Source organism: Rhinopithecus roxellana, chromosome 17 (genome assembly GCF_007565055.1).
Source record: "Rhinopithecus roxellana isolate Shanxi Qingling chromosome 17, ASM756505v1, whole genome shotgun sequence".
Taxonomy (NCBI): Eukaryota; Metazoa; Chordata; class Mammalia; order Primates; family Cercopithecidae; genus Rhinopithecus; species Rhinopithecus roxellana.
The window spans coordinates 70560629-70576617 of NC_044565.1; the positions used below are offsets into that span (position 1 = coordinate 70560629).

The following is a 15989-nucleotide window of genomic DNA, read 5'->3' on the forward strand; positions in this document are numbered from 1 at the left end:
AAGTGACATCATTCACATTCCCAGGTATGTAACCCTGACTTCCCTCTCCAGCCAGAGTAATCCCAAGGTGATAGAAACCCTGGTTAGCAGTGGAATGGCTGAGTCAGGCTAGAGTGGAAGCCGGAACTGGGGTAACAGGTTTTCCTAGAAGTGACCCCAAGCAGAAGCTGTGAGGGTTACACAGATCTGAGAGCCTCAAAGAAGCGCACACACACCATGCACAGGCAATATAAATATACATTAAATTTTGATTCGCCTTTGATTTTTCTGAACAAATGTAGGACAGAAATAAATTCTTAGGATTATTCAGAATGTCATTTAACCAAAGACCACCCCTCAAGTCCTCAATCAGAATAGCTTTAAAAGGAGTCAAGCTGACCAGGCATGGTGGCATGGTGGCTCACACCTGTAATCCCAGCACTTTGGGAGTCCGAGGCGGGTGGATCACGAGGTCAGGAGTTTGAGACCAGCCTGATCAACATGGTGAAACCCCATCTCTATTAAAAATACAAAAAGTTAGCCGGGCGTGGTGGTGGGCATTGTAATCCCAGCTACTCCGGAGGCTGAGGGGAATCGCTTGAAGCCAGGAGGTGGAGGTTGCAGTGAGCCAAGATCGCACCATTTCACTCCAGCCTGGGCGACAGAATGAGACTGTGTTTCAAAATAAATAATTTTAAAAAATTTTAAAAATTAAAAAAATAAAGTCAAGCTGATAGACTTTTCTTACCGTTCCCTTTTCACAGACTAGCTCAAATATATGCAATCGCAGCAGAGTTTTGGGCCAGGGGCTGAGATAAAGGCTGATCTAAAATGTAAATGATCTAAAATGTAAAATCTCAGTTGAGATTTTGCGCCAGGTTGATTTCACTCAACAGTCAGATTCTGTTTAATTCTGTGTTGGAGAAAGAGATGGATCAAGGACCGAGCAGGTGCAGAGAGAACCGCGTGACCTCTGTCCCCTTTTCCTCCTGCAGGAGAAGACCCACCAACTGATTGAGAGTGGGCGATATGACACAAGGGAAGATTTTACAGTGGTCGTGCAGCCGTTCTTTGAAAACGTGGACATGCCAAAGACCTCGGTAAAGAAAGCAAGCATCGTGGATAAAGAGAATCCACAGATAGTGTGTGGCTGTTTCTGAGTGTCATTTACATGATCCAGCGTGTCAATAACTGCCTTTCTTTTTCTGCCCGGTGACCAGGAAGGATTGCCTGACAACTCTTTCTTTGCGCCTGACTGTTTCCACTTCAGCAGCAAGTCTCACTCCCGTGCAGCCAGTGGCCTCTGGAACAATATGGTAAGGTGGCTGCAGTAGGAAAATGCATCCTCCCTCTGGTAAGAAAAAGACTCCACAAAGCCTTTGGAGGACCTTGGAGGCCCATCGTGCAGGCCGTGTGATTCTGTGCACAGCAATGATAAACAAACCCCATCTCCTTCCTCCCTCCCTGCCTCCCGCACCCCTGACCTGCGTCCTGAGCTTTCCATTCTGACCGCCTCTTCCTCACTCCCCATCTCCCTGCTTCTTTGTTTAGCTGGAGCCTGTTGGCCAGAAGACGACACATCATAAGTTTGAAAACGAGATCAATATCACATGTCCGAACCAGGTAGAGTGGAAAGCACGTCCTTCCAGGCTCCAGCTCCATTGGGCTTCTTGGTTCATTTCATCCTAGGCCCTCACCCTCACCCCAGCTCTGCCTGCCCACCCACCCCAAATGCCCCATCTGGTTGTGCTGAGAGGGATGACCACCCCCAGTGACCCAGAGGCCTGGGAGCGCTTGGTCTCTGCATGGCTGGAAGCCCTCACACATGTCTGGGCTGGAGACAACTCTTTGAGGCAGGCAAGATGAGCATGGCAGCCACATCTACCTGTCATTCTGAAAGCTGAGGGCAGCAGAGAACTTCAAGGGCAGATGGGGCGGAAGGATCTCTTGTCTTCATATAGCCCCTGCCTCCATGACAATGTGGGCAGAGCGAGGAACCAAGATCTAGATCTCTAGTTGGATGGGGGCAGGGGAGTAAATTGGAAGCTGGAGCTAGGGAAGGAAAAGCAGGACAAGCCCCCCATTTTTACTCACAAGTTCTCAGAAAGATTCTTGGAGCTCTGCAGCAGCTGCCCTCACCCCCAAGAATCCCTCTGTATACCCAGAGGGCTCCTAGGCTGACACTGAGAACCAGTGCACAGGGCTTATGTGAGGCAGGACCAAAATCGTCTGACTTTTCTTGCCTGGGCAGGAAGGGGCCGTAGTCACTGCAGGGTGGGGTAGGTGTGGAGTGGCAAGGGAGCCTGAGGAGTGGAGACAAGGGCTTTTTCCAGCAGAAAGAGGTGCATGGTTGCAAGAGGGGAGGGTGGAGAAAGGGAGGCAGCACAGCTATCCTCACCCAGCCGCGCGGGAGGTGGAAGGAAGACAGGCGTGTTCCCGTGAAGCATGAATTGATGCTCATTCTTTGTGCTGGGTTCAGGTTGCAGAGATGGCCCCCTGCATCTTGGGAGGGAGTCAGCCTGGTAGAGGCCGGGCTTGGGACACAGGGCAGGGAGGCTGCAGCTGTTTGTGCCAGGCCGACACTTACGCAAGCAGAGAAGCAAGCAGAATTTGCTGCCGTTGCTCATCCCCGTCTCCTTACAGGTCCAGCCATTTCTGAGGACCTACAAGAACAGCGTGCAGGTACCTGCCTCTTGCCTCCCCTTAACTCACCAGGCAATGCAATGGGCAACCCCTGGGCTGGGTCAGGCCCAACAGGACAGGGTGGGAAAGTGGGCAAGAATTCTAGGTGGGCATAAAGGCCGCACACCTGACCTTCAGATGGAGTAGTGGGCAGCGTAAATGCTGTGGATAACAGCTGGAAGGCATCCAGCCAACCCAATCCCAGCTTCATTGAGACATAAGTGAAGAGAAATCCCCTTCCTTGTAGAGCTGGTGCAGAAGCAGTGGCTGCTGTGGGGTGGGGTCATTTGTTGCTGCCTTGATTCTTGCACTGGATGGTGGAGGGGTCTGAACTAGATGAGTGGACCTCGACCTGTGGCCGATACTCAAAATCACCTAGGGTGCCTTCTTCAAAAGGCCTTTTGAGGCCCCTCCCCAGGAGTAGGACCCAGGAATCTGTATTTTTCAAAGCTCTTGAGATACATCTGATAGCCAGTTTTTCTGGTCCCTTTCAACCCTGAGATTCTGGGATTTGTTCTGTGCCCTTAGGGTCATGGGACCTGGCTGCCATGCAGGGACAGAGCCCCTTCTGCCTCGCCCCCTACCTCAGGTAAGCCCCCTATGGCACAGCAGGACCCAGGGCCCCTCCACAGGGGCTTCTATGCCAGTGAGTCCTCTGAACTGACTTTCACACTCACTAAATGGCAGTGATGGCCAGTGCTTGCTGCCTGCCTGGGTGGTCACCTGGGACGAGTCCCTGTTTTGCACTACTGTGGCTGGTGGTGACACCATGCGCAGCAGGCACCAAGGCACCTAGGACCAGGAGCTATCTCCTGCCCACCTGCACCTCTTAGAGGGAGCACAAGCGGAGGAGCCCTGTGAGCACACCCTTGGTGCCTCAGCACAGAGGTGGGCCCGAGTCCCAGGAGGAAGGTGGCTCTGTGGCCCCAGGCTCTGCAATCACTGCTGCCTGCAGTAGGGCCTGGAAGATTCCCTGGGCTCTTCAGAAGAGATGTGGGGGCAGAGAAAGGCCCAACATGACTATTCTCAGACTCTTGGTGGAAATTCAGAACCCAGCTCTAAACGGGCTGCACGTCAGGTCCTACACCTCGTCTTATGTGGTTTGATGCCCATCTAGTGCACTCAGGCCATGGCTGGCATCTCCCATGACCATGGCACTAAAATGGGCTACTACTCTGCCCTGCCCTCCCTCCCACCTTTCTCTTCTTTCTTCCCTCCTTCCTTTTCCCTTTGCCTCTCCTCCCTTTCCCCACTTTTCTTCTTCTCCCTCCTTCTCCCTCTCTGCACCTCTCTTTCCCTGTAGGTCCAGGATCAGTTGTGCCTTATGGGAAAACTGTCCTCACGTAACTTTGCCTCCATGGCACTCTGCACGCCCAGCCCTGCACGGCGCTGTGCTCATGCAGATTGTGTTTCGGATCTTGCTTGAAGCCAGAGGCACTAGAGTCTGACTCAGCTTCCCTCCTACAGCCCTAAGTGTGTCCGCTTGTCTTTCCAGTGCATGCTCTGAGACCTGCAGACATCCAAGTTGTGGCTGCTCTGGGGGATTCTCTGACCGTAAGGACTCTTGGGCCCTGGGTGGTTTGGGAATAGCTAGGTCAGCTCCAGATCCCAGTCCCCTTAACTTAAGGGCCTGCATGCCTGTCCTCTGCCTTTTTTTGCCCCTCTACCTGGCTCTGTCAATCCAAGAGCGTGCCAATGATTCGATTTGCGGCCGCTTTCTCAAACAGATATGCAGAGGACATCTTTTTCAAGAGTGAACTGAATTGTCTCAGAGGGCAGAGATTTTGAACACCCAATAACACTTTTTTAAATATATGTAAAAATATGTCATTTTGACTCAACATTCTCCTAAACCTCCCTGTGCGGTTGCTCTTTTTCCTTTGGATTACGCTTTATAATCAGCTGAGACCCTCACATGTGTTTCTTCTTTGCATCTGCATGGAAAGCAGCAAGGACTCCTTAGTTGTGGATAAGGCTCTGCTAACTTCCAAGAAATGGGGCTATTTTACTATCCCAGATCATCACTTTCCAGCAGCATGTCCAAAGCCTTGAGGGTACCTTACAGAATGCCCCAGAGGGAAAGAGGAGAAACGTGAGACTTAGGAGAAATCTGTCCACTGCAGTCACTTAAGCCAATGAGCTCTCTCTTCATGCTCATAAAGAACTTAGGGGCAGCCAGGCGCGGTGGCTCACGCCCGTAATCCCAGCACTTTGGGAGGCCGAGGCGAGTGGATCAAGAGGTCAGGAGATCGAGACCATCCTGGCTAGCACAATGAAACCCCCGTCTCTACTAAAAATACAAAAAATTAGCCGGGTGTGGTGGCGGGCGCCTGTAGTCCCAGCTACTCAGGAGGCTGAGGCAGGAGAATGGCGTGAACCTGGGAGGCAGAGCTTGCAGTGAGCCAAGGTCGTGCCACTGCACTCCAGCCTGGGTGACAGAGCGAGACTCCGTCTCAAAAAAAAAAAAAAAATTTACAGACATAACGCTGGGAATGATATTATTAACACTCTCATGTTTGTAAAGCACTTGAGAGTTTTCAAAGCGGTTTTTACAACTGTAATCCAATTTGATCCCCAAAACACTCCCTGTGAAATGAGCAGGGTATGTCCTCAGCTCAGCAAGGAGGCAGCTAAGAGTTGGAGAAGGCACACAGCTGGAGAGGAGGATGGCAGACTTAGAGCCGAGGGCTCCTGGTCCCGTGTCTGCTCCTGCCACCACGAGTGCATTGGGAACCACCTCTTTGGAAGCCCTGCACATTCATGGCCTCCCTGTTTCTGACTTGCTAATTTTCCTGTGGACTCTGGTATATTTTCAAAGGCTGGCAATGGAATTGGCTCCAAACCAGACGACCTCCCCGATGTCACCACACAGTATCGGGGACTGTCATACAGGTAATGTTAACCTTTGGCCACTCCTGGGGCTCCCCCTACAACAGAGATTGGGTGTGGCTTTGTCTCCTGTAAATATGTAAATCCCAGAGGTCGAAGACTTGGTCTGGAAGGGGCTTTCAGGAAGAAAAAGCTATATATTTCTGCAAAATGTGAACATTTGGTGAGTGGAGAGGATATTTTACTGTTGATAATCTTTTTTTTTTTTTTTTTTTTTTTTTTTTTGATTGTGCAGAGAAAGTAAACCAGGGTTCTTATCAGACTCCTGGGTCAGCAAATCCAACAGGAAATGCACCAGAAAAGCACCAAATCCCTGAATCTTCACCTCCCTGCTTGCATGTATACGTGTGCACGTGGTGTTCCTGCGTCTCTGTTTACCGTCCTTATGTGTTTATTCATGTTGTCTTGTAGTCACACGACTGCCTTTGTATATATGTACACATCTGCACAGAAAACCTCTGAAACCCACTGCGCACTTCGAGAGGGCATAAGCAAGACACAATCACTATCAGCCATGTCTTGAAAGATTAGCAATTCGACAAGAGGAAAGGGTGAGAAAGGGCATCCCGAACACAGAAGTGGAGAAGCTCAGGGTGTGTCAGGCGAGCGGTTGCGTGTAGATATTCTCAAGTTTCTTTCTTTCCTAATAAAGTTCTCATTCCTGTAGGCTTCAAAGTAAGTGGCGAGTAGCTCAGAATTTACCTGGGAAAACAAGTAGAACTTAGCTGGCCACAAGGGGGCAGCGTGCTCATGAGCGGCGGAGCCAGGAGAACACCTTTGCTGCCGCCTCCCTTTTCTTCTGAGTCAATTTGCTTCCTGGGGAAGTGACAGGGAGCAGGGAGGGGGTGATCAGGACTGTGATGGTTCTCTGGCCAGACCTGACCAGAGTCCCAGAGAGGATGGGTTTCCAGGGCGGGAGGGAGGCGCCATCACTCAGCTTGTACCACCCACAACGAGGACCTAGGGTGTCCTTAGCTTGAGGATATCAACCCCTCAAGAACAGAGGTCAGTGCCTTCCTGCGCCAAGGTCCCTGTGTTTCCACAAGTCCTTGGTCGGGTACCTGGTCCTAACAGGCTGCCACGGAACAAATCAGAGCCTCACTGACTCACCACTCTGCTCCTAATGAGGCTACAAAAAAAAAAAAGAGAGAGAGAGAGAGAGAGAGAGGAGAAAGCACAGCTTGTTACAATCAAGAAAGAGCATGAGGTTGTGGCAGGCTGCCCTTGGTCTCAGCTAAAGAAGGCAATGACCTCACACGATAGCATGGGAAAAAACAAAAATCAAGTAGACAAACCACATTGCAGGTGATAGATACGCGACGTGCACCTGGTGGGGCAACCTGGGTAAGTGAGGTGATGTGCCCAACTTTACAAACAGATCGACCAGCCGGGCTCGTGGGATTCAGATATGAACCAGCAATCCTCTACTAAAAGTTTCTCTCTGCAGCAATGGGAAAATTCAGCCATTGCTCTGTTTCTTCCTGCAAGTGAAGTCCATTACAGCCTAATGTCTCAGTCTTCTAGTTCTAGCTCTAGCTCTAAGGTCTCAGGTTCAATGGCTGCTGTCCCTTTAAACCTTCATTTGTCCTAAACGTTTCAAATAGCTTCCCCCAAATGCACGTGTGTTAAAGATGGAAGCTCTAGGTCAGGGTCTGAGAGACAGCTTGACACTTGATAGAATACATAGACTACTGTGTCTCAAAGTGTGTTCCATGGAACATTAATTCCAGACCTATTCCTGGAGAAGAGAAAATCCTTTGTATTTGAGGGGGAAACATTACTATAGCCTTCCTCTGGGGAATTCATGTGCGTATTAGCATATTAAAGGCTCTGATAAGGCCTGCAACGCAGAAATCTATTTAAGTTTTATCTGTTTAACCCAATGTTTCCCTTAATTCTGGAACATTTTCTTTGTTCATAACACCTGTTAACATCTCCTGAAAGTGTTCATGTAGTAGACTCATCTGAGAAAAGCAATTTTTGAGCCATTAAAGCTTCTAGATTGGAAAAACTAGGCAATTATTGATACTAGATCAATTAAGAATGCAATTTGAGCCTCTTCCCCCTAGGAAACAAAGTGAAAAGAGTGGATCTCATGGAGTTAGGGGAGAAGTAGACCCGGAATTCGTGGGGGGTGGGTGGCTGTGAACAGGACCTGCAGAAGAGGCTTGGCTATGAATATTTCCAAGGCCCCTTGACCTGTGAGATTCTATAGTGAACGGTTCCAGCTTTGGCCAGTTTAACAATGTGGCGGGCCCAGAGGTCTTGAGAGCATTGCCTCTTCTTCCACTGAAATAAGTTTGCTTGTTTGGGATCATTCAAAGGACCAAAATAAAATTTACCAAAAAAAATGCCTTTGTTTTAGTAACTAGGGGTTCAATCTCACATGACTGAAACTCCTTCAACAAATGTTACTGAGCATCTACTCTTATTTTTCTGTACACGTTAGGTGACAACAGATGACCAGAGCCCAGCCATTGAGCTCATAGTGTAACATAAATGATATGCATCTGAAGGGTCTAAGGTGGACTAGCTGTTTGATATGGGTCTATTTCCTTTCACGTTTCACACAGTTCTGATCAAAATGAGAGTTTGACTGTTTTTGCGCTTTTGTGTTTTATTTGTCATAATCCTTTTCTTCTCCTGGAAGTTTTCACTTTAAAATGAAGTCAGGGAGAGATTTTCATAGACTGTTAGTCTTGATCAGCCACCATACTTGTTTTAAAACGAGGATGCCTTTAAACAAGAAATTACAGTAGGAAGTACTTGATACGTTTGTGTTTGCATGTCTATGTTTATATCTTTATTGGAGGAGAAAAGGAGGCAGAATTAGAACAGAGTGATTGGCGGAGGTATATAGGCTTATAATTTCTTTTCAAATGTAAAATATTCTGATTGGGTGCCTTTAGTCCAGAGAAAGAAGGATCAGAAAGCAACAGCTTCATGCAGAGCTGGAAAAGAATCAGATGCTCAAACAAATGCCCATCCACTGAGCAAGTTAGGCTCAGACATCTAATGGAAAGGTGGGGAGCAAGAACTGAGTGAAGGAGAAGGACAAGATTTATGGCATCTGCTTTCTCTCTACCATCTGAATTGCTTGCAGAGCCTCTGACTTAAGTCCTTGACTACTCTGGCATGCAACAGTCCACTTCATTCCAAGCATTCCATGAATGAAGAACAACTATGACTCATGGCCTGTCCCTTAGAAGTCTCTGCTGGTAGGCTGGAAGCTAAGGCCATGTTCTTCAAATCCACTGGCCTGGAATAACATGCTGGGATTCGAAAAAGAGACAAGAAAAAGAACAGTAAATACCATATATATGAACATCAGATTTTGTTAAAATAGAAATACTACTTCTGTGTGTCATACTCAATTTATTAATAAATGCATAAAAGGAAACAGGGTGTACCTTCAAGTTAGATTAAGTGAAAATTAGATGGGGCATTGAAAGGTAGTGAGCGGCCACTCTTCTGAACCTTCCATTGGAATTTACCTGACTACTGAGCAGAGAAGAGCTTTATCTCTTTTGCAAAGGCTTCCAGCTCAAGTTGGGTTTCAGTGACCTTTAGCAAGTTAGCCCGTGTGCACCTTATTTTCTTCCTCTGTGAAATGGACATAGTCACATCTACATCATTGGCTTGTTGGGAGACATGAAATAACGGAATCTAGTGCATGTCTGGGCACGTAGTATATACTCAGCTAAGCATTCTCCCCCCGGATTTGGTAAGGAAACAGCTCTCTCATCTTCAAATCCTGGGTTCGGTTGGGAACCAATATATTAGGGAATTCAAACTTTTCTCAGAATTCCTCAAACACAAAGAGATGGTCTGGCCCATCTCAGAGGTGCCGATGGGCACTAAGAAGGGTGGGGGCTGTTCTTTTGTCAAGTTTCTAGATTGATTCAACCAATCTGTCTCTCCTTCTCATTCACTGGCTTGCTCACGCCCTGCAGTTCGGGAGGGGACGGCTTCCTGGAGAATGTGACCACCTTACCTAGTAAGTAGCCATTAGGGGCTTGAATCTGTCTACTGTTCCATCTATCTGGCCGCTTGGTTTCCCGAGAGTGCCTCCCAGCTAAGGAACAAATGACATCTGCCTCGTGGCCCACTATTTAAGTAGGAGACAGGAGGCTATGAAAAACCAGCCGAGGTGGGTAGAATAAACACTGGATTTAGAGCCTGAAGATCGGGGTTCAGTCCCTGGCTCTCCAATGTGCTTGTCAGGTGACCTAGGACAAGTTACCCACTATTCTTAGCCTCGGGTTTTTCCAAGAGGCCCAGGAGGTGCTGAGACAAATTAGGTAGTGACCCTTCAATGCACTGTGAATTGTATTAAAAATGTATTTTAATGTAATTTAATTGTATTAATACAATTTAATACAAGAGTGAGACGCTCTTGCCACCCTGGCCCACATAGTCATCAGGTCATTTCAACTTAGGGTGGCTCCAGCTTATGTCCAGGACACACACTGCCTCCCTGCCTCTCCCCCAGGAAGCATGAGGATGATAACACAGCCCACTTTGGGGTCCTAGGTCCCACGGTACCAGAGAAGCTATCCTGCTTTCTGTTCTGAACCGTCTGCATTCTGTTCACCCTCTCCTCTTCCAGATATCCTTCGAGAGTTTAACAGAAACCTCACAGGCTACGCCGTGGGCACGGGTGACGCCAGTGACGTGAATGCATTCCTCAATCAAGCTGTTCCTGGAGCAAAGGCTGAGTACGGCATTTGGGGAGGGAGGGAGCCTGCAGGGTAGGGAGTGGAATGCGAATAGTACCCTTTAAGATCATAGTGCTGGCCTCTACGTGCAAAGGGGCACTTAGCCACTTGTGAGGCTCAGGCCACCCTCTTCCCTGCTGCCCCTGTGACGAAAGTTGTCACAGGCTAGAGGGGCTGTGGCCTTGGAGAGATGTGATGCCCCTACAGGTTCAACTCCTGACCTTGCCTTCATGTGCAGCATGTTCTCATAACTGGATGAATCGACTAACCTTATCCAATGTTTACAACTCACCAAAGCACAACAGTGCTAGAGAGATCCACTCTCCCCAGAACCTCACAAGTGGCAATTCCCCAAAAAGATCAGAGAGGGACAACCAAATGGATGGGGCAAGCCTTCTGGCCCTAGAGGCATCTGGAGTAATGAGTCATGTCCCCTCCTTAGCCCCATAATGGAGCTAACAAGAAATGGAATGGAGAAGCCCAGAGGCACCCAAAGAAGAGCAACTGCCAGCCTCCTGGGATGGTCTCCAAAGGGCCCCTACCCTGCTCCTAGAGACCCCAGCAGCCTAGGTCTTCTTGCTCTGTGCAGCTCCTGGCTCAGCCATCTGAGCCTCTGTCACATGTCATCTTCTTGCTCAACCTTCTGGTTGAGGGGTGTGGCCCCCAGACCTATTCCCTCAGCCTGGGAGGACTCTTGGTAATAGAAACAGCTAGGGACAGATGGTCCCACCACCATGTCCTGGGAGTTCACCTTGCTATGGATCCATCCCACCCAGGTCTATAACAGGGCCCTGAACAAGTGGAAGTGGGGAGCTCAGGTCCCTGAAATCTATTCCTTCCGCAAATTGTAATTTTTTTTTTTTTTTTTTTTTTTTTTTTTTTTTTGAGATAGAGTCTCATTCCATCAACCAGGCTGGAGTACAGTGGCACAATCTCTGCTCACTGTAACCTCCACCTTCCGGGAGTGATTGTCCTGCCTCAGCCTCCTCAGTAGCTGGGATTACAGCCTTCTACCATCATGGCCAGCTAATTTTTGTATTTTTAGTAGAGACAGGGTTTCACCATGTTGGCCAGGCTGAGATCAGGAGATCTCAAACTCCTGATCTCAAGTGATCCGCACACCTAGCCTCCCAAAGTACTTGGATTACAGGCGTGAGCCACTGTACCCAGTCTACATTTTTTTTTTTTCAAAGATGGGATTTCACTCTGTCACCTAGGCTGAATGCCCTGGCATGATCTCAGTTCACTGCAACCTTCACCTCCCAGGCTCAAGCAATCATTCCACCTCTGCCTCCCTAGTAGCTAGGCCTACAGGCATGTACCACTATACCTGGCTAAGTTTTTTGTATTGTTTGTAGAGACAGGGTTTCACCCTGTTGCTCAGGGTGGTCTCAACCTCCTGGGCTCAAGCAATCCACCCACCTTAGCCTCCCAAAGTGCTGGGATTACAGGCATGACCCACCAGGCCTGCCACCTTCCATAAATTATAAACCCAGTCATGTGTAGAGCACATGTGATTCCCTACCTCTTTCTGAAAGAAGCATTTAGACAAGTTTACAAAAAAATATATATATGTACGAGAAAAATCACAGCCATTGGAGGAAATGAAGAAGTAACTGTGTCGATATGAACATTTTTATGGTTATTATGTTTGAGCATCAAACTCAGCTTCCTGGCAGCCAGAGTGAAAAGAGGAAGCATGCTAAAAGTTTCATAGGTCTAATTTTAGGATCTAAACTAGTCTTCCAAAAGAGATGAGTGGTTTCTTCACATGGAATTGTAAAAGCCCTTTTGCATGTGGAGTCCCAGAAAGGAGACCATGAGTAACAAATATAATTGGCAGTACCTTTGACTACGGCTTCAGAACAAACACATCATTGGCTTTTCAAATGATTATCTGTTTTAATAACTTTCCAGAAGAGGCAAGTCGCTCCTGGTCTCTGAGCCTCGGGATCTCTGCCAGCTCATGCAGTGGGGATGATACTGTAGAAGCCTCTGGTTCAGGCCCCCTATGAGGAAAACTATGGGTACTATTCCTCAACAGAAGGATGGGTTTTCTCTCTTTCTTAGGGATCTTGTGAGCCAAGTCCAAACTCTGATGCAGAAGATGAAAGATGACCATGTGAGTCAGATTTATGGTTATTTCTAAATATTAATTTTCTAACTCACTAAAGTTGTCTTCAAATGAAGTTGTCTGCCATGAAAAGCAGTGAGCCCCATATTATTAGAGACATTCAAGCAGTGGTCGGACAGCCCCCTGACAGAGGTCCTATGGAGGAGATTATGTCAGTGGGGAGAGCTTTGTTGCTGGGCACAATGACACTGAAAATCCCTCCTGATGCTAAGATTCTGTGGTCTGTAAATAAACCTCTAAAATTCCTTCAGTTCAGAGATGCCGATTTCATTATTTCAAGTGGGCAAGGATGTTATAGAGCATTGACTGGATTTCCTATGGCAGGGATATTTTCATTTCCTTGTTGGAAATTACCAAGCATTTTCCTCCTTCCATATAGAGAGTAAATTTCCATGAAGATTGGAAGGTCATCACAGTGCTGATTGGAAGCAGAGATTTATGTGACTACTGCACGGATTTGGTAATGGGGGCCAGGTCCAGGCCTATGTGTTGTTCCTAACTTTGCCCAGTAGGCATTGGAGATCTTCCCTGAGAACAGTTCCTAAAACCAATCCTAGGATTATCCAGCTACACCCATGTCTGCACATATACATGTACAATACACACACACACATACTCTTCTTACCCCACCACCCTCCAGGTTCTTGGCACCATCTCCATGTCCTAGGTGGTGAGGTAGCAGGTGGCAGATATATGGTATTTCTACTCCTCTCTCCTATAACTCCTGAGAATTCAGAAAGAGGAAACTGTAGCAAGCAATTGGAAGGAGGAGTCTCCACTTTCTGCTCCTGAACCAAAGCTCTGGCTGAAGGTTCTAGTCTTCCCACTGACCCATCTTTGACAACAGCAAGTAGTCAACTATTCATCTCAGATTTTGACGTCGTGAGCTGGCCACAGCTGGAGGCTAGAGGGGGAACAAGTCCTCAGGGCTGGAGCCAGAAGGGAAGTTGAGAACTGCCTCCACTGCCCTCTCACCCTAATCAATTTCTCCTCTTCCTCCTTCCTGTCTCTTTCTAGAATCTGTATTCTGCAGCCAACTTTGTTGACCATCTCCGCGATGCCTTGGATGTCCTGCATAGAGAGGTGGGTAGGGGGCTCCCACAAGCAGGTAACAGCTCAAGCATGGTGAGGGTGAAGGTGGATGGGGGGAAAGAATGGGAGAAGAACCCCCTTCTCTAAAGGAGACAGCCAGGGGCATGGGTTCCTTCCATTTTCAGAACCCCAAGGAAAGCTTATTCTATATGGAATCAGCCCAGAAGGGTCCCAGGTCTGAAGAAGGGAAGGCTGTTCCCCCACCACTACCTGGGACACTCGGTGGAATTGTCTAATATCTCCCCACTACTATCTGGGACATTTTTTTGGTGGTAGCAGCCAGGTGGTCCCCAGGCTGGGCACTGCATTCTGAGCCACAGGGTGGGTCTAGAGCAAGCTCCTGTCTGGTCCTGCACCCAGCAGCACATTCCCCCTCCACCACCACCATCCTCTGGCAAGGACAAGCTGCCCTGGCTGCCTGACACAGGGCACTCTGACCACCAGATGCTCCCCTGGCGGGCTAAGCCTGCGTGCCTACTCAGCAGAGTTAGGCCAGGTTGGGCTGGAGGGAACAGGTCGCCTATCTCACCGAAGGTAATTCTAATGTATCTGGGCTCATTACATGATGGCCAAACAGAGATGATCTCTTAGCCTTTATTGTCCCACTCCAGGAGGTGCCATTGCTGCTGCAGCCCCTTTGGGTGGCACCCATGGAGTTGTGTGATGTACGGCCTGTAAGACCCTACAAGGTAGACCTGTATAGACTCCTCGGAACTCAACTCCAGAAAGACCAAGCTGGATTGCTAAAGGAACCCATTCTTCAGGGCCCTGAGACAGCCCCAGGAAGAAGCTCCCGGAGCCCCCCTCTCATCCGCAGCTTTTCCCTTAGGTGCCCAGAGCCCTGGTCAACCTCGTGGATTTCTTGAACCCCAGTGTCATGCGGCAGGTGTTCCTGGGAAACTCGGACAAGTGCCCAGTGCAGCAGGCCAGGTAGGCAGGTCCTGGCTGTCCCCACACTGGAGATGCCCTCACCTCCTGGTCTGGCCCACAGGCAGTGGTGCTGCCTCAGGGTCTTTGTGACTTGGTCTATCCATGTGTCCAAGTCTGTAAAGGATGACTCCTGCCAGAACGACCCCCTTCCGGGAGACTGGAGCCATGACTCCCCTGTTACCCAACCTCAAGGTGCCTGGCAGACAGCCACAGAGGGGAGGGATCAAAGTTGGGACAGAGGCTGGTGTCTGAGAGACAGGATAGCCCAGACTGAACATGGGCAGTGGTTAGGGATGTAGACATGTGTGGTCAAACTGTAACAGAAAGCAAGGAAAAGGTACGAGCAACTCAGTTACCTTCAGGGGAAGAAGAGAATTAGGAGGGACACAGGGAGTTTCAAACTGGGATGTTTTGTTTCTTAAACTGGGCCATAAGTACATGGGTGTGTGTTTTATTGTTCTTTGTATCTTACACATCTATTTACTTAGCAAATCTCACAGAACTTCCTGTGTACCGGGCATTGTTTCAAGTGCTTTAGAAATCTCTCTTTTAAGTAGATGTGATGGGTGTGAAAAGGGCACTTACGTGAATGAAGGAGAGGTCTAGGGCATAGCATCAGAGGCCCAAAAATACCAGCTCCAACACCAGAGGATGCATTTTCTTTTTAATTAAACACTAAATTTTCACTGCCCAAATTCATTTGCTCAGCTGAGTAATCAGTTGCAGGCCCAGCACCTGCAGTCCAACACTTGTGCTCTGTTGGTTTAGAGGGTCCTCATTCCCACACCGGCTCCCTCCCTTGGGCTTTCTCCAATGCCCCTGTCAGGCCTGAAGCCTGCCCCTGAGCATGTGCACCAGAGCTCAAGACTTCAGTGCTCCTAAACCGGGGTGGGAGGGAGCCTCTCCACCCCTCCCCTGAACCTGGGCAATCAGAACCAGCATCTGATGGAAGCCTAGGCTCTGGGACCTCCTGCCTCCCCATCTTTGTGCAGCGTTTTGTGTAACTGCGTTCTGACCCTGCGGGAGAACTCCCAAGAGCTGGCCAGGCTGGAGTCCTTCAGCCGAGCCTACCAGGTAAGACCAAGAAGAGACCATCCTGTGTCCTCTCCCCCATGCTCACTCTGACACACAGCCCAGAGCCCCCAGGGAAGGAAGGGCTGGTCAGGGCTTGCGGGGAGACGGGGAGCACCCTGGTTCCCTTCCTCTGTCTCACGTCACTGTGGTGTCTCAGGCCCCCTGGTTGGAATCATCCCAGTAGGATCCAGGTGGGAAAGCCCTCATGGCCCAGCTACCCTTGAGGGCTTAACCCCAACTCCTGGCCCGTAGCCCTGGATGCCTCATGAGGCCCCCCCTTCCCTCCCCCACACTCCTACTCCAAAGGCAGGGGCCGAGCCCCTGGAGGGTCTTCCCAGGTTTTTATCCCTTTTGGGACTTCCTGCCTAGCCCTTCAGAGACAGTAGTCTACTTACAATCAGTGCAGAAAGGTGACCCAACCTGTTTCCAAATTCTCGAAAGGGACGTGCCATCAGGTGCATTTGTGTTCTCAAGGGAAAGGCTGATTCGGC

At 49.0% G+C, this 15989-nt stretch overlaps 1 protein-coding gene across 1 annotated transcript in view; it reads left to right on the plus strand.

The window, feature by feature from the left end:
• LOC104668467 (phospholipase B1, membrane-associated) overlaps positions 1 to 15989 on the plus strand; it is a 101583-nt gene that overhangs the window by 45462 nt on the left and 40132 nt on the right. The window contains exons 14-26 of the mRNA XM_030920499.1: positions 975 to 1079; positions 1200 to 1295; positions 1531 to 1602; positions 2623 to 2661; positions 3190 to 3250; positions 4157 to 4215; positions 5480 to 5553; positions 9504 to 9547; positions 10160 to 10268; positions 12339 to 12390; positions 13420 to 13485; positions 14324 to 14424; positions 15417 to 15498. Of these exons, the coding sequence (XP_030776359.1) occupies positions 975 to 1079; positions 1200 to 1295; positions 1531 to 1602; positions 2623 to 2661; positions 3190 to 3250; positions 4157 to 4215; positions 5480 to 5553; positions 9504 to 9547; positions 10160 to 10268; positions 12339 to 12390; positions 13420 to 13485; positions 14324 to 14424; positions 15417 to 15498 (960 nt within the window). The remainder of the gene's footprint in view (positions 1 to 974; positions 1080 to 1199; positions 1296 to 1530; positions 1603 to 2622; positions 2662 to 3189; positions 3251 to 4156; positions 4216 to 5479; positions 5554 to 9503; positions 9548 to 10159; positions 10269 to 12338; positions 12391 to 13419; positions 13486 to 14323; positions 14425 to 15416; positions 15499 to 15989) is intronic.